Here is a 23455-nt window from a genome sequence, read left to right on the forward strand (position 1 = left end):
TCTCTCTCCCTTAAACCAGTTTTGTCACCATGATGTACCTTATCTGACATCTTTACCCCTGGGATTTTGCAGTACTTTGACAGAACCGGGTTAGGTCCACACAGCATATGCAGTTGTGGTGATGCATCAGAGAGATGCTAATTGGGAAGGAGCATAGCAGAGAGTCTGTGACAGACTAAAGACCATGTCTTCTCATCAGCATCTGAATCAACAAAACAGATATTGTCCTCACAGTGCCTTGTTTTCAGGGACCCCTTTTTATTGGCAGTTGTGGTGGGACACGTTGTGCATTTGTGGTTGCATTGCAGCTTCTTCTTGCGAGACGTACGAGTACCCCCAGCACGGGGGCGGCAGTGCCGTGCAGTCGGTCGAGTCCATGAACGATGGGTACAACTCCTACCTGGTGAGTGGGACTTGGTGTTGGCCACCACACTGTAGGCACCTACTTGCATCTATAGATTCAGAAACAAGTTGGTTCCAGGATGGACCTCACAGTGCAGGCCTGCAGAGCTGAGTCAAGAAGGAGTTTATTAATTATTTCATTTAAAATCATGGTGGCCTGCAGGGAACAGGTGGAGTGACAGATGGACCTAACCCAGCACCGCAGGCAGAGCTTTGCTTCCACACAGTATACCTTCCTGGAGCTTTGGCCCAAAAAAAAAAAGTGCCTAGGAGTTTGACTTCTTCCTTAAAGCCTTGGATGCTTCTGAGTTAAATTTTGACACATTGCCAGAACAGCCTCTTTTGTGCACTTTCTAAGATTTCCTGAGCTGGAAATTACATTAAAGCAGCCTTTCAGATTGCATTTTAGTCATGATCAGAGCCCAGGCAAGAAAGGCTTTCCAGGTTAAGCATGTTTCTGCAGCTCACTCTGATCATGAGAAGATGCTCAAGTCTGGGCGATGAAGACCTTTCTCAAAACTTAGGATGTTGCAATGTCTTGGAAACAGAGAAGGTAGACCCTCTCAGTGCAAACTGATGGCCAAGGTGGGGACAGACCATCCCTTCCCTCTGTGCTTAGGTTTTAGAGCAGTTCCCCCCTCAGATGTGTATTCATTTATGAAGAGATGAAGGGTTTATAGTGGGGTGGGGTTGAGCAGAGTCTGATACTTACAGCACATCCTCCCACTTGTCCCCCAGCAAGCCAAGGCAGCAGTGGCTCGCTCCCACAGTACTGACTCCGAGGACAACTACGTCCCCATGAACCCTGGTTCCTCACCCCTAATCCATGCTGAGAAAGCCAACGACAATGCCCAAAACCTCTACATCCCCATGAGCCCTGGGCCGCATCACTTTGACCTGGTGGGGTTGTCCTCAGCCACCCTTCCTGTGCATAAAGGAGGAGCTATGGTGCAGTGTCACAGACGACTGAGTGAAATCCAGCCCCCACCAGTCAACCGCAACCTCAAACCCGACCGGAAAGGTAGGAATGGTTGTGGGAAAATCTTTACAGGAATCCTTTTATTCATCTCATACCTCAGACTTCATCTGTCGTCTTGTGCACAGATGGGGTGCATTTTGCTACTGCCAGCACAGTCAGACCTTCAGATCTCTCCCATCCCCTTCATCTTTCAGGAGCCTTATAGTACAAATGCAACTTTCGTGTTGCTTGAACAACCCATTCAAGACCTTCCAGGCCTTTACAGGAAATATATGTCACAGACAGGATCTCACCCCCTTTGCCTGCACCCCTCCCTATGCTCCACCCCAAAATCTCAGTGTTATGTTCAGATGACTCAGATTTTTCCTGCTGTTTCCTACTGGTTGGTTCTAGGCAGTTCTTCCTTCAGGGCTTTCCCAGTATCCTCCAGTTCCCTCCCAGTCCCTTGCCTGACAGGTCACCAAGGAGATCCTAAGGAGGAGTGCTTTCATCGTTAGGGTGTCCACACCTAACCCCATCAACACTCTGATCAAGGGCTGGGGCTGGAGCATAGCACTCTTCCACCTAATGAACCATCCGTGATGAGAAGAGTTTTCATGTTCCCCTGCAGATGCCCTTTCCCATTCCCTATGGGAAAACACTCCAGACGAAGGTAGCTCAGGGTCGGCAGCATCTGGTCTTGTCCCCATCTCACAGATTTTCACAGATCCCTGATGAATGGGTTTATACTCTGGTGTTTGGGTATTTTTAGCAGATCCTCATTTCCTGGGAGGCATACTCCCCTTTTGGGACCACCCATCCATTTTAGGGCTGTGGGTCAGAGGGAGAAATTCACTGTTTTCTCTCCTGGCATAAATGAGTGCAGGGATTTTGGCTGGAGATATTTGTCATCAGCAAGAGGGGTGGTTGACTGATTAGCAGAATCAACCATTTTTTGGGGACCCTCTCATGCCAGTCATGGATGCTGAATTCTAGGAACATGCTGTCTCTGAATAAAGGCTTTTCTCTCCCCCAGCAAAGCCATCACCATTGGACCTGAGGAACAACACTGTCATCGATGAGCTTCCCTTCAAATCGCCAGTCACAAAATCCTGGTCCAGGCCAACGTGAGTAATGGTTGGGGGATGAATTCTTGCTCTGATTTAACAGCAGCTGTCTGGTCTTGCTCTCACTGATGTCCACGTGTAGCCAATCTGTCACCTCTGTCATAGGTTCCCCACATCACAGCTGGTGGCAGAAAGATAAAATGATTTAGGTTGGGATTTCACATGAAAGCCCAGCATGTGGCTGAGCAGCTAATTAAGATCCCTTGAAGACATTTCCTGTTTCTGGGATCTGACGACTTCTGGAGAGCTATGGCTCTCACATTGGACCTGTGGTCCACCACAACTCATGACCCAGCTGAGCCAGACCAACTCAGCCACACTGGGGGTGTGGGGCATGATTTCACATCCAGCTATCTCCCCAAAAACCCCACTGTAGTCTCAAAACATAGGGTGACACTCTTGGGGTCTGACCAAGACGTGCTTTGATTGCCTTGAAAGCAAAGCCTAGCCCAAAGGAAGTCTGCAAAATTAAACCAAAGCTCTTCAGAGCTATGTCTGCCGGCCAAAAATAACAGGATTCACACAATTTCAGCTCTGCTGCTAATTCACGGTCTGATGTTGTCCAGTGAAAGGCAGAAGCAAAGCTTGGCTGCTATGACTTCTCTAATAAATTGGATTGTGTGGAGACTGACTGCAGGGCATGAGCGCTGTGTGCTGAAATCACTGCACTGGGAAGTGGCGAGCAGGGTTTGATTGACAAGACGTCCGACCCTGGAGAAGCTAATGGATTTTTCCCTTATCAGCTAATCATATGACCCTGCTTTACTGAAAGGCAACGAATAGCTTTTTAAGACACATGCTTTAATGCCAGACACTGATTTAATTATTTTGTTTGGTATAATTAGATTTGGCCAATTGAAAGCAAGACAATTCCTTGGAGGATTTGTTTTCCAGCAAAAAATTTGGATAGGGCCCTGTACAGTAAACAAATCCTGTAGCTGTGGTAAGGCTGGAGGTTAGAGGCTTCACCAAGGCTGGCTCTGCATCCTCCACAACTAAATGTTTCCTGTGAGATAAAAGAGTTCATGGAGCCTGGTTTGTGTAGGTGATAGCAGGAGAGTTACAGGTACATAGCAAGCAAAAAATTGTAGAAAGAAAAGAAATGGGAAGACCAAACCCAGTGATTTCCAACTCATGGAAAGGATGGGTTGGAGAACCTCAATTCCACCAGCTCTTCTTCATGCCCAGTCCCCAGACTGGAGCATGGTAATGTTTGTAGGCATCAAAAGCTGCCCTCCTTGGCAATGAACAAGCAGCCCCTGCCACCGTGGATAACACATCGACCCTTGTCCTTACAGCCAGACGTTCAACGCGGGCTCTCTGCAGTACTGTCGCCCTGTCTCCTCCCAGAGCATCACCAGCACTGACTCAGGAGACAGCGAGGAGAACTATGTGGCGATGGTAAGGGCCCCACAGCTAAGACAGATGGTCCTGGCAGGACATACACATTCCGCAGCTCTGCAAACGCATTCCTAGCTCATGACATGGAAGTGCTCAGATAGGACTGTGTGATATCCATCCTGACATACATCCCTGCATGCACAAAACAGTGTGCTTCCTTCTGAAAATGACATGTCCCATTGGAGTTTTAAATGTATGTGAGAGCAGAAACATATATCACCTACTTTACCAGGAATTAAGAGGGGATAAAAATGTATAAGAACTGTCAGGGTGTATATTCCTAATTGAAGTTGATTTTTTTCAATTTTTTTTCCCCCTCATATCGACTGACATCATATTTGTGTGGAGGGCAGGGGCTATTAGAGCAGCAACAGGGAGTGGCACTGCTTACAGGGAGGGGATTTTGTCTCTCTTGGTGGAGCTGCTGATTTAAGCGTATTTTGGAGGTTATGTAACTCATGGGGTAGAGGAAATCAGTGCTCTCTGTAGCATGGTTGTGATTAGCGAAGATCTCAGAGCTGGCCTGGCCTCACTGAGGTGTGGTTCCTGGGACATGCTAAAGGCCACATCTGTTATCAGGCATGTGAATAAAATCAACACAAAGGCAGAAGAACTGCTCCAATACATGAAATCAAGAACATGAGCTTGAAATATTTGTTAGCACAACATACAACATATTTAGTCCCCCACCAGTTCTACACACCCTGGTCCCAGAGACGGGTGACCAAATATCCAGGCTTTTTATTAATAAAGTGCCACCAAAGCGCTTTGCTGCCAGATTTGTGTTAATTCCCTTTTTTCTTTATTCCCATTTTAATCCTCATTATCTCTCCTGTCTCTTCCCTGCATTAGCAAAATCCCATTTCTGCTTCTCCTGTTCCTAGTGGTACCAACAGCCCAGCGCCTAAAAAGAGTTCAGGGAGTGTGGATTACTTGGCCCTGGACTTCCAACCAAGCTCACCAGGGCCACACAGAAAGGTATGGGGGATTTTATAAACTTCTTATTAAAAGTGATGCATTTTTAAGGAGTTCTATGCATATTGACAGTAGCATGGTCCAAAGTCCTGAACCATGGTCTCAAGAGTCTCTCATGATCAGAGAGCTGGAGCACCTCTGCTGTGGAGACAGGCTGAGAGAGGTGGAATTGTTCAGCCTGGGTAAAAAAAAGGCTCCAGGGAGACCTTAGAGCTCATTCCAGTACCTAAAGGGGCTGCAGGAGAGCTGGAGAGGGACTTTTGAGAAAAGCATGGAGTAATAGGACAAGGGGGAATGGCTCCAAACTGATAGAAGGTAGATTTAGATTAGATATTAGGCAGAAATTTTTTACTGTGGTGAGGCACTGGCACAAGATGCCCTGAGAAGCTGTGGATGGCCCATCCCTGAAAGAGTGCAAGGCCAGGTTGGATGGGGCTTTGAGCAACCTGGTCTAGTGGAAGGTGCCCCTGCCCATGACATGATTGATACTAGATGATCTTTAAGGTCCCTTCCAACCCAAACCATTCTATAATCCACTGCTGTATTTACTCTAGGTCAGACTCAGTGTCTCTTGCATGTCTGTAGCCCTGCTGGAAGTGTCACCATAAGCGTGGATGTGCAGGGGTTCAGGGATGCTGATGAGAACAGAAATTCAGCTGGAGATTGTATTCAAAAGCTGTCAGGAGGTATCCCCAAGAAGTACCAGAAGTTTTTTTCCTCCTTCAGAGCAACACATCCTCCAAAACTAGACTTGGGTTTTCCACCTGAAAGTATCTGAAATACTTTCATAACCTTATTCAGAAAATGCTGGGAACCTGTCTGCTGCCAGTCAGGTGCTTTCAAAGGGTGTCATTTGGGCAGGAAAAGTACAAACTGCTTTCAAAAAAAAACCCCCTGACCTTTAAAAGTTAAATAATGTTGAGCTGATTAAGCCATTGCCTGGTGAGGAAGAGCTGTGGGGAGAAGATGGGTCAGGAATGGGATACTTCTGTCAAGTGTCATATGGAAATGTGGAAAGGGAAGCTCCTAAAGACACAGATGTTGGTGACTTTTCTCCAGGTTCATACACAGGGGAAACAAACACCATCTTAAAGCAAATCATAGGAAAACAGGGCAATGAAGTATCTCAGGACATCCACATATCCAAAGGAAGCTATGTCTCCTGAGGTGATAAACGAGACCTAAAAGTCTTGTGAAGGTTTCACATTATCTGGTCCAGTTGCAAGCAGATGGAGGTCCTCTGAAATGCTTGTAGAGGCAGAAAAAGCTCCAGGACCCCAGAAACTATGGTAAAAAATATCTCCTTTTTCCTTAACATGTCTCCTGGGTGAACCTGCAAACATATCTGTTGTTTTGAGAGTGAAAATGGGTTAGCGCCATAGGTGGGTAGAATCAGCAATGCTAAAAGGGATGGAGCTGGGATTTTTATGTGTATCTGTAAGAGTTCTTGAGTTCTTTACAAAAAAATGAGCAAAACGTAAGGCTGAATTTGCAATATCAGCAGTTAGAGAACAAAATTGCAACCAAACATCTATGTCCCAGAGTTTGTGGGAAGGTAAAGACCCAGGTGCTGTTTCTGCCCTTCCATTGCACCACAGTCTCATGCCAGCAAGAGGCAGAGCAGGTGAAATCTTTCATCCAAGACTCTTTGGGAGGTTAGAGGGAGGGTGATGAGCTATGGAGTCTGCAAGAAAGCAGGAATGGTGCTGGTGGACTTGTGGCACCCTCAGTGCTGCTGCAGGAAGGATCAAGGGGGACGAGCAGGGAGCTGATGAGTGATCCTGTTTCTCCTCCCCACAGCCCTCCACCTCGTCGGTCGCCTCAGATGAGAAGGTTGATTACGTGCAAGTGGACAAGGAGAAGACACAGGCGCTGCAGAGCACCATGCAAGAGTGGACTGATGTGCGGCAGTCCTCAGAGCCTGCCAAGAGCGTGAAGCAGTAGTGCCTGCAGCAGGCATCAAAACAGGCCCATGTCCTGTCGGTTTTCCCCAGCTCCACTTGGGCTGGATTTCTAAGACTTGTCTGTGGAGGGAAGGGGGTCTCATTATTTTTTTTTCTCTTAAAACGAAACAAAACTTAATTTCAGGGGAAGACTTGGCGGATACTGTTTGCCAGTGATAAAGACCAACTATGTTCGGTGGCTAGTTTTGTGCTTTAGCTGCTGGATGCACTATCCAGGAACTTCGATTTAGCAATACCAGGCTTCACCCTACACATCTTTTGCTTACAGCTATCAAAGCCACCTTGTATGTGCTAACACTGCATCATCTCTCCCTGTCTTCTTCCATACCATACCCCAAACCATGCCATGCAGGTTTGCAGCATCTCCCATGTGACATCATTCACCAGCTCTGATTTCCACTCCTTATGGTTGTTCTCTTCTCTGCCTCCTCCCAATCCCAAAACTTAGCAAGAACCATTCCTTTTGAAATCATTTTTGTTGTCTGATCTCTTGTAAATAATATGCTCAAAACCTCTGAAGGCTGTTCTCCTCCTGGTCAGACAGCCCCTGTGGTTTTGGTTGGGGCTGTTAACTTTCAGGAGCTTGAGAAGTATCCACTCTGTCCCACTGAGCTAACTTAGAAGTCCAGGACTTACCCCATCATACACACACAAACATGCTGGCACATGCTCACACAAGTTTGTTGGGGTGTCTTCTGTTGATATTTTCCAGCATCTCTCAAAGTCAATGGGCTGGAGAGATTGGCTTTGGAAGCTAGAATTTAAGCCCTGACCCGCTGCCTGTCTGAAATCAATTCCTGTGAATCTGATCCCAAGAACCAAAATTTGCCCTTTGTGGCACCAAAAGAAGCCCATATAGTGAGAGTCCTACATCTGTGGCCATTGTGAGAAGCTCTGAGGGGTGCAGGGATGCTCTGGAGACCCTTGTATCTAGACTGGTGTAAGGATGAGTGACAAGAAGGGAGTGGAAGGCTGCTGCAAGGACTGGGAGAAGGCAGATGCAGAGGTTGGTCTTGAGTGAGGAAGTTTGGTGGAATGTTTCTTGGAAGAAAGAAGAGGAATTGAAATGTTGGTTGATAGTGAGGTCACAGGCTTGGGAAGAGGCTGGTCAGGACAGTCAGGGCAAGGTGTTTCAATATTAGCTTTAACATAGCATTTTGTTTGGTTTGTGGAGGGTTCAAAAGGCTGGACTGTTTTCTTCTCATCTTCAGCAATGTTCAACACAGAAATGGGGCTTGGTGACATTAACAACCCTACGCTCTAATTATGGGTGGGAATCTGCTGTTGCCCCTTGCCAGCATCCTTAACACATCCAGGCTTTGAGATCACTCTGCAGGCAGCTGCTGGACACAGAGAGACAAGAAGGATGAGACAGTTTAATGCAGAGATAATAATTTGTGATCTCATGAAAACAGGAAGAACTTATGATTACCATGGAGCAGCCTGATTGCCAGACAGCAAGCACTGACACGAATAAACAGGTTGACTGCAAACTGAGAGCCAAATGAAGGAAACATTAGAAAGATGAGGTAATAATATTTATTAAATAGCTGGAGCTGTTCTTTCTGCAGGCTTAACCTCTCCCAGTACCATGAGCTCTGTGTTCCACCAACACCACCAAGTTATATTGATTATTAATGCTTAAGCGTTAACACATTTGTTTAATCTTGGTTTGAGTTTGGAAAGGGCCAGACGTGACCCCAGAGGGATGGGATACCAGCCACTTAAGGATATGCTGGTAAAATAACTTTTGAACTTCCAACATCATTTTATATTTTCTTCTTTCATGCCGTGAAAGGGAAGGATGTTAATGGAAAAGGTCTGACAACCCATTTAGGGCATTGAAGTGTTGGGCTTTTACAGAAATAATGAAGCAAATATCCTAATGCTCATGGTAAAATAATAATCACTAGAAGGAAAAAAATCCCAAAGGGGAAGATTTAGCACAGTCAGATGGCTTCTGAAGGTCAGGGAGTGTGTTACCACCTTTAAGGGCCATTGCGTCCTGTTGGGGGCTTGCACACTTGCCTGGTGAGATGACGAAATGAAGACTAGAGTACAGTGCTCTGTATTTCTATCACCCCTGTCATCACTGCATCTCGGTACCATGGAAGTGGGCAGGCAGGGTGGAGGCAGCAGCAGTAGTCATTTCTGATGGTGCAGGGGCTTGAAACACAGTAGGTTTGATTGAAACACAATGGGTTTGGATGCAGTTTGCTGAGTGGGTGCCCTATGCTTCTGCACTGGGACTAGGTGCATCCAGTGCCCACTCTTACATATAATCCAAAGTGTTAATTAAGACGGAAAAGGCCTTTTGGGATACTGGAGAGACTAGGTCTTTTTTTTCTCCAAGTTTCACAAGTGTCTGTATTTGTTCATGGGGCAAGCACTGGCATGGGATAGCACTTTTCCCAGGCTCAGATCCCCTGTTTTAATGATTTGCTGTCATGAGCATCACTGGTAACTGGCCCATTACATTTGGCAGACCAAGGACCAAAACAGCCCAAAAGTAGCTATTTTAAAACTACTGGTTGCTCATCCCTCTCCGCTTTGCAGTGAAGTCTGTGTTTGCACAGAAACAGATACGTTTCTCCAATTTTTCCCCCTGCTATGCACCAAGCAAACAGCACCTCCAAACTGAGTAGCAGCCCACAGACTCTATGCCCTATAGATGTGACTGTATCAACCCCTCCTGAAAGCTGTTAAGTAATCAATGGCTTCAGTGGAAATAGTCATCTGTAACGATTGCTGAGCTGATTACAGCAGTCCCTGATGATTAATGTTTGTGCAGTATTTAGTCTTAAATCATATTGAAAAGCAGCTGCTTTAATTACACGGACTGCCAAGAACTTTGTCCTGAAGGCATTGAGTTTATCACATCCACTCTATACTTGGATGCTCAAGTATGACTGACTCTTTTGTTAGAAATAGGTATTTTAGGAAGCTGAGAACATTGCAAATTATTCATTTTAATTGCAATTAAAATGGCTTGAGCCTTCACATCAGACCCTGCTCTACAGGTCTATGGTCTCATTTAGAAAAGGGATGTGTTTGCATGTGTGTGGCAGGACAAGCATCATGACCTCAATTATTTACTTTTTATGAAGCACCAGGGCCATGGCTCAAAGCTTTCCCCAAGCTTTAAAATTTCTAAGCTGTTGAGTTTAAAGGGAAAAGTCTCCAAAAGTGTGTATCCCTTGCTGTAAGTCTGCAACTGCTGTTCACAGTTCTTCTGTCTGGTGAGTTCTGTGAGCTGCCTTGGAGTTGATTTGCTCTGAACTGACATTTGAGTGTTTAGTGTGAAATACATTTCTAGCTCTAAATGGATGCCAGGCTTAGGCTTAGTCTCAAGTTGGAGAAAGAAAATACGTGTGAATGCAGACTTTGCCAGGGCAAAGTTGAGAGTCTGGCAGATAAGGCTAAATACAGAGCCAAAACCAAAAGGTGGCTAAGGCTTGGGTTGATGGGGGCTAACTAGGATAGATTTGGACACTGGGCCACCAGCCACTGAAAAGGCTGATGTATGGGGAAACGTGGTTGGAAGGAGTTTGCCAGCATGGCTTAAGTCTTAGTCCTCACCATGTGCTCCTTTGGCATGAGTCTCGAGTCAGGTATATAGAGATTTGGGGGCTTTTACTCAGTAAAAGCCATGCACTGGTGGGAGGGGAGCTCCCACCACTCTCGGGACTTACCCAGGGCATTTCACTCTCAGTGGGTGAGTGCCTGACAGTGTGATGCCTCAGTGCTCTGGCTTTCAGGGATCTCTGGTCCATTCACCCAGCTGTGAGATGGGCAGGAGAAGCCCTACAAGAAATGTGGTGGGGACCGGTATGTGCTGGGAGACACCTTGCTGTGGGGCTCCCATGAGCTGTTTGTGGGGCAGCAGTGCCATGGCTTCACAGGGTTGTCCTACGAAGTACTATCTTCATTCTTGGAGCTTTTCAGGACCAGTCTGGATCAACCCCATAGCTGACCCTGCCTGGAGCAAGGGGTGAGACTAGAGACATCTCTTCCACCCTGAGATCCTGTGCTGCTGGGGTTGAGTGGAGACTCCTCCATGTGAGGGAAGGGGCCGAAAGTGTTCCTTAGAGCCCTATAACATCCAAAACTGGGACAGGGACACTTCTCCTGTGAAGCCATGAAGCCAGCTGTCAAAGAAAACAGCTTAATCTCTAAGGCCATACGCACCAGCAAGAGGAACTAATGCATACTGGGGCCATCCCTTGCACCTGGGAAAGGGCTGGCTGGCCCAGACCAAGTTACCCAGGACACAGACACACAGTCCAAGCAACTAGAAGACATCTTGAACCTATGAATTTTTTATGCTAGAGACTAACCCAGAACCCTCAGCAGCTCCATGCCAGCTCCTACACCCTGGCATCCCAGTCCTTTGAGCATACCAGGAAGAATTGGCTTGTTTTGGCTACCCATTGATCATGGCTCCTTGGGAGGGGTAGAGCTATGCCCAGGTCTTTCTTATGTGGTGTAGACTTCAGTAGGAAGATGTTAAAATAGTTCCCAGGTCCTGTCTGATCTTTCTGGCCTAGGAGGTGAGTAAGAGAATGGTTTTCTCAAGTTATGCTTGCATTGTGTTGATGTTTTCCCACCTGATTATGTAATAGTTCCATTCTATGTAAAAGTTGACAGTCACCCACACTATGTGATTATGGAGAAGCCCTACTTGTAATGGGAAGGGGGAAGAGCAAAGCCTAACCCCTGACACCAGTCAGAGAACATGCATGGACATCAAAGAACTGTCAAGAAAATCAGAGGGACCAGTCCAGCATCAATTCACAAGGGCCAATAAACCAATAGGCCCCTGATGAGTCTGTGTGCCTCTCTTCTCTGCCCAACCTGTCCACATGGATGCAATGATCTTGTAGCTGTTAATGAGGTTCTTGCAGGTAGAGATGTGCACCTTTTGGTCATGATTTCTCCTTGGTATCCCATCATTGTAGTCACAATTTTATCTCCTTGTTCACAACTCTTAGTGTTGTACTGTTGATTGGGTTGTTAATTCAGTAGTTGATATGTAGCAAGGTGTCACCAAACAGCTATCCCCCTTCCATCCCATGGCCAGCTGGTCCCTTTGGACGTGGTGGATGAAGCACGTCACAGAGAGAGGAAGGGAGCAGGACCCTGGGCTCCACAGGGAGCCTGTTGAAGAGTTCCGTAGGGTTAGGATCAAACCTTTAGAGTAGTTATATCCCACTCAATCTAGCCCTTGGCAAAGTCAGCATATCCCCACTGACTTCGGGCATCATTGTGTGGGAACAGATGCAGCCAAATTAGGGTAGTTTTCTCCATGTGTCTCTTAACCTGCTGCGAGGAGGGGTCGGAGCCCCGGCTGTGAAGCTGTTGCATTGGCAGCCAATTCGCAGGGACGTTTTGTGTGTTTCAAAGCCTATGACTGTTCTTAAAGAGGAGTATTTTTAATTTTTTGATTTCTATTTGTAGAAGGAAGGAAAAGAGTAATTTGTGGCAAACTGTACAGTATGTGTCTTCTTGTGGTGTCACTGTTTGAATGGTTATTAAGTTTTCAAATCACTGTGGACAGCTAATCACTTAAGTTATTAATTTATTCTTCAGGGGGTTGTCGTTTGGTTTTTTTAAAGGTAATTTGAAACAATTATTTATCCTGTAAATCGGTCTTGAGTGAAGCATAGATAATACTTTTTTTGCTGTTAATAAACATGGTACATGCCTGACGTGAAGGTGATCTCATTTTTAAGTACTGTATATGCAACAGGAAAGCAATGGGAAAATAAAAGAATGATAATAAAAAGACATCTCTCACTGGTGATTCCCAGCATGGATTCAGAGTGGGGAGAGAAGGGGGGAATTCATGGGAAGAGCAGATCAAGTTCAATTATGTAGCACCTTTAAAGCTTTCAGAGCATCTTCTCAGCATGTCACCAAGAGTCTCTTACAGCTTCAAGTTGTCCCATCTGGGTAATGAGGACCTTTAGGATGCAGCTAGGGGGTTTTCTGATACCAGAACCCAAACCATGTGTTTTTCAGCTGCTAAATTGAATTTCCTACTATATGTCTGCTTTAGTGTGTGCAGAGTAAGGACAAGTGCTGCCTTCCGCACCAATCAGCAGCTCGACATCTGTGAGCCCCAAATCACCCACAGAACATAAGCATAAGGACAAATTCTTTCCCCAGAGTTAAAAGTTCAACCTTCTCCTTCAAGGCACTTATATATACTTTTTCTAAAAAAAAAAAAAAAGACAACTGTGGAAAGATATGTCCATAAGCACAGCCCCTGTAACACCCTTTTTAGACGAGTAGCATCACCTCACACCTGCAGCACATCTGGGATCCCAAACCAAGAGCTGAGGACTCCCCTTTGGGTTCTCCTTGACCAGAGGCATGTGTGACAGACACTACAGGCTATACTACCACATATACTATAGCATATACTTTATCAATGTACAATATGCAAATATCACTGGCATTACTAACACTAGTAATACAGTATATACTATACTTGTTGTAGCATATAGTAATATACCATACTCGTGCTATACTGGAGTTCTGTAAGGCCTTTAATATGGTCCCCTATAACATTCTTACCCATCAATTGGAAAGAGATGGGTTTGATGAATGGTTGGACCATTAGATGGATAAGGAATTGGCTGGATGGCTGCATCAGAAGAGTTACAGTCAATGACTCAGTGTCCAAATGGAAATCAGCAATGAGTGGTGTCCCTCAAGGATCCATACTGGGGCCAATACTATTTAGTATCTTCATCAGTGACATAGTGGGATTGGCTGAGTCCAAAAGCTAAGTCCAATGCTAATAACTACAGGAAATGAACAGAGACTAAACCAAACAACCTCATTACACCATTGAAACTCTCCAGGTTGCTCTCTGTGCTGAGCACTGCATGGTGTTTGCCTCTACTTCTCTCAGAATACCTTGGGGGAAAAAAAGACATGTTCAGCGAAGAACATGACTATGATACAGCCTCTCTATTTTCCATGTTGGTTTGACTATCTGACTTCGTCATTTAGATTAGGATCTCATCAAGGAAAGACAGTTTCCTACAAAGGCACCTTACAGCACATGGCCCAGAAAATGCCTCCAGGTGACACTCCGGCAGAAAGAAAGCAGCTAGGACAACAGCAACAGGAAAACTTTTGGCAACCTCTTTGAACAGGAGGTAAATAGCAGTCTATTAATAAAACCAGGAAACACTGTACTTTCTGTGAAACTTTAGCTTTGGGTCCATATTTATTCCCTCTTAGCACTGCCTTGAGTCTAGCTGACTTAAAGGCAACAAACACATTCCACTGCTCATCTGCAAGACCCCACTATTAGAATTGTGATCTTCTGTTGGAAGGCACCCAGCTGTGGCCTGGGATCCCCATTCCAACTCTGCCTGCTCTCCTCTTCCAAGCCACCCCTCTGCAGGATTGTCCACATCTGTGAGGTTGGATGCTCATCTCGCATCAGCTTTCCCATCTCTTTTTTGACCCATCAGCCCAATAGCTGCGAGTACTGCAATAAGACACTAAGTCTCTATGTTGAATTACTTAATTTCCTTTATTTATATGTAGGAAAGGCAATAAAAGAATATGATAGTATACATCACAGATTTGATCCCAAGTGTCCTCTCTAGCAGACTTTCTGCTCACATTATCCATAGCAATGTCTATGCTTTGCCTTTTCCTCTACAGCAAAACAATATTCCCAACCCAATACCCCACGGTCAGGATTAGGTCCTGCACTTAAGACCTAAGGCACAAGTCTCTGTCACTTGAGTTGGAGATATCTCTACTACAGGCGTGAGGGAGGAGCAGGCTGGGAACAACAGCTGGGGAGGGAGATGGGAGGGAGCTGTGGTCCTGTAGATGTGCTGCCTGGGGCTTGAGCTGGCCACCTGTCACCAAAATCAGCCCCTGTCCCATTACTGATTTATATAATACATTGGTTTACATAGTATGTATTTATATTGGGTTGATATATCTAGTTGGGCTCCTCTCCTTGCAAATCAGCATTTTTTAAAAAAAAATAGCTAGTGAGTTTAGGGGAGCTCTGTCATTTGCTGCTCAGTGCAGGGTATCCCAAAGAAAAGCACAAATTTTAAAGGGCAGATACAGCCCAGAAAGCCATCAAATGACAGCAGCAGAAAGAGGCTAAGTCCTAAAGACACATCTGGAAAAACAGCTGTGTGTCTGGGCCTGATGTGCACACTAACAGTATCCAGAGGTCACTAGTAACACAGCAGGTCTTCACTGGAGCCCAGAACCCCCAACTGGTTCAGATCAGTCTCTCTTGGCTGGAGGAGTTTGTGCCCTTCAGTCTCTTTTGGATGCCTTGCAATGCAGCATAAAGCCCCTCTGGTCAGCCTGCCATCACTCGCTGTGACCAAGCAGGCTTGCAAGCTCACTGCCTCACAGATCAGCATTGCTACACTAGATGCTTGGCAGTTTTCAGATTTTTCAGCCCTTCTCTACCTTTCAAGGTGTGTCAACGTGGGTTCTCAAAACCACATTAAAAAGAAATAAAACAACTGAGCAGAGGTCCCCCCAAAACAATCTCAGCGCCATGGGAAGGTCTGCAGATGGGATGTGCATGGGACATCTCCATCCCTGGGGCCCCTCTGGGTCTGTCTTCCTCCCCAAGCCTGTCCCTGTCCCCTCCCCAGGCTAGTGGCATGGCTCACAGCAAGCAAGGCATGGCTACGCTGAAGCAAAAGGGCACTTTTCCGAGCTGTCGGCAGCTGCTCATTGCGTTAGCTTAGGTACATTAAGGCATGAAGACCAAGTGCATAGGAAGCAGCAAGACCCTCCAGATGCCTCCAAATCAGCCCCTGAGTCCTTTTTCATTGAAATGTTTCTCAAATCCTCTTCTGAGATGCTCCCTGTCGTCAGGGTGAGGAAGAGGAGCCTCTGGCTTTAGGTTGGCTCCACGGACACTGCCTATCTGGTTTAGCCCATTGGCTAGAAGACGAGTCCATGAAAGGAGCCGGATCCGCCCCCACCCGCTGCTGGGCTGCAGCCCCCTGATGAGCTGTCATCATCCTTGTCCTTGTCCAAGTCTCTCCACCACAGCGGGGATTTTGGCAAGGCAGAAATGTAGGCGGCTCTGTTCCTCGCTTCTTTTTCCTGTTCCTGGGAGAAAGAAGGGGGAAAAAGCCACAAAGATATCAGCAACTGAAGGACCCAGGTGGGAGGATGCTCCCACCATCCCTGAGGAGCCAGGAGCCTGTTTGCTTACCCTTGGGAGCCTCCTCCAAATTAAACTGGGGTGTGAAGGCCACATGCTCATCTCTAGAGTTCAGTGAGAAGGATGCAGCAAAGCATTGCATCGCTCCAGCAATCAAAAACCAGCCCTTCTGTATCACCTCTGGGAGAGGAGGGACAGCTCAAATTCTCCCACATGCTGTTATTGTCATATGGGATACTACTGTTAGGAAAGCGTTGAACTCCACCAGCTGAATGAAATCTGTTCTAGTTTGTATTCCCAGCTCATCTGTTTGCCCAGGGCAGCTGTGGATACCCCATCCCTGGAAGTGTTCAAAGTCAGGCTGGATGGGGCTTTGATCAACTTGGTCTAGTGGAAAGTGCCCCTGCCCAAGGGAGCTAGATGGCCTTTAAGTCCCTTCTAACCTAAACCATCCTGTGATTCTATGATAAGAAGGAGAAAAAAACCCGACCTGGCTTGCAATGGCTCAGGTGAATGTCAGAGGTGGTAGGAAGGAACAGCTGGTTACCAGTGAGCGAAGGTGGGAAGAAGAGGAAAGGGTAGAATGTAAGGAACAAGTTTTTTACAATGAGGGTAGTGAGGCACTGGCACAGATTTCCTAGAGAGGTTGTAGATGATCCATCCCTGGAAACATTCAAGGTCAAGCTGGACAGGGCTTCGAGCAACCTGATCTAGTTGAAGATGTCCCTGCTCATCCTGTAGGGGCTTGGACTAGATGGCCTTTAAAGGTCCCTTCTGACCCAAACGATTCCATCATTCTGTCTTTTCCAGATACTCAGAAGAAAATTTCAGGCTGAACTCCCAAGGGCAGATAACAGCAAGTCAACCCTGAGCACAGGCACAAGGTGTCTTGTACCAATCTCAGTGCCCAGTTTCAACAGGAAACTGTAACCTGTTTATATCTGGGTGCTAAAAAGGAAAAGGGATTTGGCTTCAGGGAGTGGGTGGGTATCTGCAGGATTTTAACCACAGGACATGATCCCACTGCTGCTTGGATGGGTGGGAACATGGCCCATGAGCCGGACAGCTGCAGGATCGCACCCTGTTGTGCACAGCAGCGGGAGTTACCTGCAAGTAGAGGATGTTATCTTTGGAAATTGCTTCCATCAAGTCCTTATGGAGGGAAGGTTCTCCATGCAGGCGGCCAGCCTCAGTCAGGGCCTCGTGCAGCAGGCAGCTCTGCCTGCCCGGCCGCTGCCTGTAGAAGAGGACGTAGGCAGTGTCTTTGGGGAAGAACGACGTGACATTGCTGACTGATTCGAAGGAGGAAAAGGAAACTCTGGTGTCATTGAAGAGGTACCACTGGATTTCCAAGTCCAACTGCTTGTCAGAGGCTGGTTTTGGCACCCCATCCCGGGGCTGCTCGTGGGGGACAGTGTCAGTGCACTCCCTGGAGTAGCAGTAGTAGTGGCCACTCTCAGAGGAGATGCCTGAATGCACCACTACACTGCAGAGATCATACAATAAAGACATGAAGCCACTTCCTGGGGCAGCACTATCCTTCCCACACCGGCAAACCTCCTCAGTTTCCTCTGGAGTAACAAGGATGGGTAGCTTGAGTACCACAGGGATGGAGATGTTGTCCAAGATCTTCTTCCTCTTCATAGTCCGTGGGTCGAAGGAGAAGCGCAGCAGCGTGAGGATGAGGTAGTGTGGACCCTCTGTCAGCTCTGCCACCTTCTCTGCATCCTGCAGGGAAGCACATTTCTCACAGTGGTATTTATTCTCTGCTGTTAGTCTCTCTGGTGAAAGAAAATAGTTGATTAGATCTGGGACAGATCTGGAGTCCTTGGGAGCACATGCCTGCTCCCCAAAAGTGGAGAAAGGGTCTTTGGCTGTATCCACACTAACATCATTGCCACTTAAGGGATTTGCTGCTTTTCCCGGCTCCTGGAAACCCAATGTTTCCACCAACATCGGCAGGGTTGCAGGATCTCCCACCATGGGGGCCTTCCTCCGGATCCACGGAGACCCTGCAAGCTGGCCTGCATTTACCGGAGGCTCGATGAACTGTGGGCCAATTTCTTCCACTGGCAGAACAGGTGTGCTACCATGCATGTTCCTGTCTGATGGAGGAAAAGCCAGGGACAGGTCTGTGAAGGCTTCTTCTCGGGAAGAGACATTCAGGCACTTCAAGCAGCGGATCTTTGTCATCATTTTACCCCCAAACATCTTCTCAATCAATGTCTTGTTTAAGTAATGATGCTCTACTGCCTGAGACATCAAGCTGGATTCCTTGAGTTTCTGATAGATCCTTTTCCCAGTTTTCTCTTCTTCGTGCAGCCTTTAGCAGGGAAGAAAAAGGCTGCATTATGCATCAATACAACACCAAGAGGTAGTTTCTAAAGTAGGGTTCCTGTTCTTCACTCCAAGCGGTTAATCCCAGTTAACCTGTCTGTACCCAGAGGTATGATGCTGCAGGAGGAAGGCAGGAAGGAGTTGAGCAGGATTGGGGAACCTGAAGGCTCTGTGTGACATTGATTCCCCACTTCCAGAGAGATCACTGGCACACCAGAGATTTGGGATTTCTAGGTAAGAGAAAGGCAAACCCCACCATTTTACAGAGGAGGCTGAGTGGCTTGTCAGGTAAATCTCTAAAGTTGGTACAATTTTAGACTGGATATCAGAAAAAATTTCTTCACTGGAAGGGTAGTCAAGCATTGGAACAGACTGTCCAAGGAAGTAGTGAAATCACCATTCCTGCATCCAACATTTGAAGTGTTCAAAACGTGTAGACGTGACATTTAGGGACATGGTTTAGTGGTGGGCTTGGTAGTGTCAGGTTAATGGTTGGATGATGAGGTCTTTTCCAACCTTAATGATCCTATGATTCTATGAATTCCCCTGCCTTCAGAGCAAAGGCAGAAATTTTCAAGCCGAACTAAGTTCTGACCTTACCCCTAGGACTGCCCAATCAGGGTTTTATCAAGGAGCCTCTGATTAGTTTCACCGTCTTTCACCCCAAGCCTCCACTCTCATGTGCATGTGGGTCAGCATTAAACATTACTTTTGGTCCAGGGATGCCATAGACACCAGGCTCCAAAATCATGGAGCTTGTCACGTACCGGTCCAGCAAGTACTTGAGATACTCTGAGCAGTCCTGCTGAGCTCCAGGGGTGAACCAGGGTGGCCAGGAGGCAGAGAGGAAGCTCTCAGGTGAGATGGCAGGTCGCTGCCAGTAACACAGAAGAAATGCAATTAATCCTAGGGATTTTGTTCTCAGTTCACACTGGGGGATGGAGAGTGGAGAGGAATGCCTTTCTGGCTGTTTCACTGGGAGCACAGTGTTCTGTGCTTGATAAGATCCCTTTTTTCTCCCTGCAAAGGCTAATCACAGTGCACAGGAAGACTATCTTGGTTTGCTACAAGCCAGGACAGTAAGGATGAATTTCAGACATTATTTTACATATATTTCTATAAAATATCCATGTGTCTATCCTTCAGTTTTAAAATGGTTTATTGGCCTGATCCAGATAATTCTGCTTAATTCAGTCTGAATTTAATTTGCTGCTCCATTTAATTTGATCAGGATCTCTCTCACCAAATCCCTTCATTAAAAAAAAAAAAAGGCAAAAAATGCGCTAAACTTCCACCCAACATTCTGATCACTGCAGGCAGGTAATCTGCATTAACAGATAATGTAATTGATGCCATTAGGAAGCAGCTGTCTAATTAACATGGAAAAAGACCCATCTTTGGTAAAAAAATGACTTTAAGAACAGCCCAAAGAAGAAAAATAACTAAAAGGAAATTAGCAGGAAACTATTAACCATCAACTACACAACAAGCAAATATGCTTCTGTACTTGCTCATCACAGAACACAGGTTAGATGCCCTAACCTGCTATCAAATACTAGACTCTTCTATGACTAAATATTAAATTTAACAGGATATCTATATTTTCCCCCTAAGTCATCTGTAGTGACATAATACCACAATGCTCTGTCAGTCAAGGACAATGGAGAAGCCCAGATGACTCGTTACCCAGCAAAGGAAAATTCACTGGATTTTCAAAATCTAATCTTTCTAGGGACAGAAAGATACATTTTCAAGAGGAGTTAGATATGACTTAGCTGTATCTCCAGGAGTCACTTCTATTAAATTTCATGCTTATTAAATGTCATGGAAACATTCATAATTAGTTTAAGGGTGTTATTTTTATTTTACTTTCCCTCACATACAGAGGATTCAAAGTATTGGAGTCGAAGGGGTTTTTTATTATTATTATTCTTTAACAAAACAACTTTTAAGGCAATTTTCAATTAATTGGTTGTGCTTTGCTGTGGAGTAATGGGACAAGTGAGCTGCTCCAGTCTTTTTCCTTGCTGCATAGCAAGAAACAAAACCTCTGCTTTACACTAACAGGCTTTTCAGCTGCCCACAGATGTAAACTATTACCAAAGGGACTTCATTGTCAACACTATTAGTTATTACATCAGCCCAACCCAAGAAGACCACAGGCTGAAGATAGACAGCCTGGAGTGAACATAGCTCACTTTCATGGGTGACAGGAGCTTCCCTCCTCCACCCCCAAAAATAAGCCTCCTTCATATAAACAAAATTTGTCCCATTATAAAAACCCACCAAGATCCACAGCTCCTTATCAGCACATTGGAGCCGGCAGGAAGCAACTTGGAGACGAGCCTTTCCGCAGCCGACAGTCCAAACAAATAACTAGAACATGAAATAATTACCTGACTGTGCTCCAAAAATGCAAAGAGCCACTGGAGCTTTGTCATCAGGGGCTGGGAGTTGCCCTCAGTTAAATTCAACACTGAATGCCGAAAGCTGCGAAAGAAAAGTAGAGGTGCAACATGTAAGATGGAAAATCAGTGTGGGACATGCAAGGCTGGTGTGACAAGTAAGCCCTGGAGCAGCCTTGAATGGGAGCAAGTGAGGAAAAACTCACTCCGAAGCCATGAAAAGAGACTGTATGATGCTGTTCATGTAGCAGGTGTTTCCCAAGTTAATTAACCCGATCTTTCCTGTCTCTGATTTAGATGCCAGGCGTGGGTAGAAGCAGGCCAGCTCATTCTTCTGGGAGGTCCAACCATTTTGTCCCAAGAGGTGTTTAATCCGGTCTTCATTTGGAATAGGAAGAGCCTTGGAAAAAGAGATCTGTGTTACGAGTCATTATCTCTCCTCACAAAGGGAAGCAGAGGGGCAGGCACTGATTTCTTCTATCTGGTGACTAGTGACAGGACACAAGGAAACAGCATGAAGCACAGTCAGGGGACATTTAAGTTGGATATTAGGAAAAGTGTCCACGACAGGGTGGCTAGACACTGCAACAGGTTTCCCAGGGAAGTGGTCACTGCACCAAGCCAAGAAGCATTTGGACAACACTCTCAAGCATATGGTGTGATTCTTGAGGTTGTCCTTTGCAAGGTGAGGAGTTGAAGTTGATGATCCTTGTGGATCTCTTCCAACTCTGGAGATTCTATGATCCTGTGACTCTAGGACTGATCTTTGCCTGTGAAGAATTAGTAATGGGCAACTGCAAAACTCCTCTGCTAGAGGTGTTCTCATAAAACTCATTTTCCCTGCTCTTCACATGAACATGCCACCATGCAAGGAGGTGTTTACCTGACCGTATTAGTCCTTTAGAGGCATTCCAGAATAAAGTTATGACTAAAATCTACAGGTAACATCAGGACTTCTGCAGGCCCACCATTAGCGAAGTATCTTCCCTCAACCTGCTTAGGCAGGGCTCAAACTCAGAATTTTAAACCCTTTCTTCTACTACAATTTCAGGTGTTGTTGAGGTTATTACATCCCTACCAGTAGGTCAGTCCCTCTGTACTAGGCTACCAACTAAGATGCCATTTCCATATGGAAAGCAGAAAAATCACTGAAAAGTGTATATCTTACTTTAACTGCTTCTAGGACAGGTTCATAGAGGTCTGGAAATCCTGAGAAGCGGAAGAACATGCAGTGGATGAGCTCAGCCAGCTGCTCCAGGGAGCTGGTTGCCGAATTGGAATCCTCCTTCTTCAAAGAGGCCACCAGCCTGGGGATGTGAGGGAGTAGCTGAAAAAGGAAAATTCACTACAAAAATTACTCCAAATTACTCACAGAGCTTTAACATACAATTGGTGGAATGACATTCACCCACAGGCAGAAAAGACAATATACAGGAGTTGACTTCAGCCCCATTCTGGACTTCATACTTCACCCTATGAACACAATAGCAACTCTTACACTGACTTTAGTCAACCTTAGAGGGTTTCATGCTGCATGACACCTGCAGGTTTGTATTGCTGTTTTGCTGAACTGCAGTTGCCGTGCTTCAGTGTCTCCTAAATCCCACATCCACAGTGGAAAGGAGCATTATATGCCGACTTGCCAAGTACAAGGATTTAAACCTGCAAGATAGATGGAATTAGCCTAAAAGAAGTGTTGTCTGCTGTGCTCTATTTTATTTTATACTGAATAAACTGAACTGGAATTGGTGTGGTTGGATGGGTGGCAACAGGCATATAAACAGCAGGTTTGTTATTTTGCTTTCATCTAGAAAATGTAAAAATGCACGAGCAGATGCAAATGCAAACGATCCATTGCTCATGGGCACCCTCTGCTGACCCCAGAGCTGCACAGAAAAATAATAACCTATTTCCAACCCTGCAGATGTGCTACAATGACCCTGGGCAGTTACACAACCTTTTTCATATTTATATTTTATGTCATTTTTAGCCCAGAATAATCCCTGGTAAAGTATCAGGATCCCAGTCCAGCCATTTCCTGGTCCTCTCTTCCTCCCTTGGTCTTCCTCTCCTGTTCTTTTTCTTTCTCTTCAAAATGTTGAGGATTTTAACTATTTCCGTTCCAACAGGAAAGATTTGTTGGGGAAACAAATCAATCCCAGCACCATTTTATACATCAAAATTTTGCCAAGCTGTGGTGGGAAGAATTCTTCCCAAGTGCCAGGGCAAACACAAAATATTAGAAGCAAGAGAGGTTTCTGCCCTGATTGTTTTTTTTTTTTAAATAAAGGGGAAATTTATACTCGTTGGGCTGCAGATGGAAACTTCAAGCCAAGAGCAACTGACAGCTTCTGAAGTGTTTCAAAATTTGGACACCCAGCCGAAGACAATACATTGGAATGACCCTATTTTTAGAAACCAAAGAGATTCTCATGAAATTCAGGCTCATTTAAAGTGTCTCCAGCTGAGGAATGAAAAATGAAAATATTGTCTAGCTTTGCTTTTTTCCAGCCTTATCTGTTTATTCTGCGAACTTTAGGTAAAAAGCCAAATGTAAGGGCTTTAACAAGAAAGTATGAACTCAAACATTAACACAAGTAATTTTCCATTACTACTTTTATCAAGTCAATCACTGCAAGCATGCTTTTGCCTTCAGCCTCACTTTTTAAATTCAGTATTCCAGAGGTAACACCAGCGGGAAGCAGAGC

General features: G+C 45.7%; 2 protein-coding genes across 3 annotated transcripts in view; one reads left to right on the forward strand and one right to left on the reverse strand.

Annotated features, from left to right (window-relative positions):
- Positions 1-12599, forward strand: part of GAB2 (GRB2 associated binding protein 2) — a 92365-nt gene extending 79766 nt beyond the window's left edge. Inside the window, exons 5-10 of the mRNA XM_017829267.1 lie at positions 309-403; positions 1141-1423; positions 2397-2487; positions 3786-3888; positions 4741-4866; positions 6664-12599. Coding sequence (XP_017684756.1) covers positions 309-403; positions 1141-1423; positions 2397-2487; positions 3786-3888; positions 4741-4866; positions 6664-6807 — 842 coding nt within the window. The 3' untranslated portion in view covers positions 6808-12599. The remainder of the gene's footprint in view (positions 1-308; positions 404-1140; positions 1424-2396; positions 2488-3785; positions 3889-4740; positions 4867-6663) is intronic.
- A 1799-nt stretch (positions 12600-14398) lies between these two features.
- The window catches only part of USP35 (ubiquitin specific peptidase 35), a 33248-nt gene continuing 24191 nt past the window's right edge, over positions 14399-23455 (reverse strand). For both annotated transcript variants that reach the window (XM_017829266.1, XM_017829265.1), the window contains exons 7-12: positions 21916-22074; positions 20954-21147; positions 20739-20832; positions 19110-19216; positions 17113-18328; positions 14399-15950 (exon numbers count right to left, since the gene is read on the reverse strand). In XM_017829266.1, coding sequence (XP_017684755.1) covers positions 15780-15950; positions 17113-18328; positions 19110-19216; positions 20739-20832; positions 20954-21147; positions 21916-22074 — 1941 coding nt within the window. In that variant the 3' untranslated portion in view covers positions 14399-15779. The remainder of the gene's footprint in view (positions 15951-17112; positions 18329-19109; positions 19217-20738; positions 20833-20953; positions 21148-21915; positions 22075-23455) is intronic.

The sequence above is a fragment of the Lepidothrix coronata genome, unplaced genomic scaffold, assembly GCF_001604755.1.
Source record: "Lepidothrix coronata isolate B3197 unplaced genomic scaffold, Lepidothrix_coronata-1.0 Scaffold161, whole genome shotgun sequence".
Classification (NCBI taxonomy): Eukaryota; Metazoa; Chordata; class Aves; order Passeriformes; family Pipridae; genus Lepidothrix; species Lepidothrix coronata.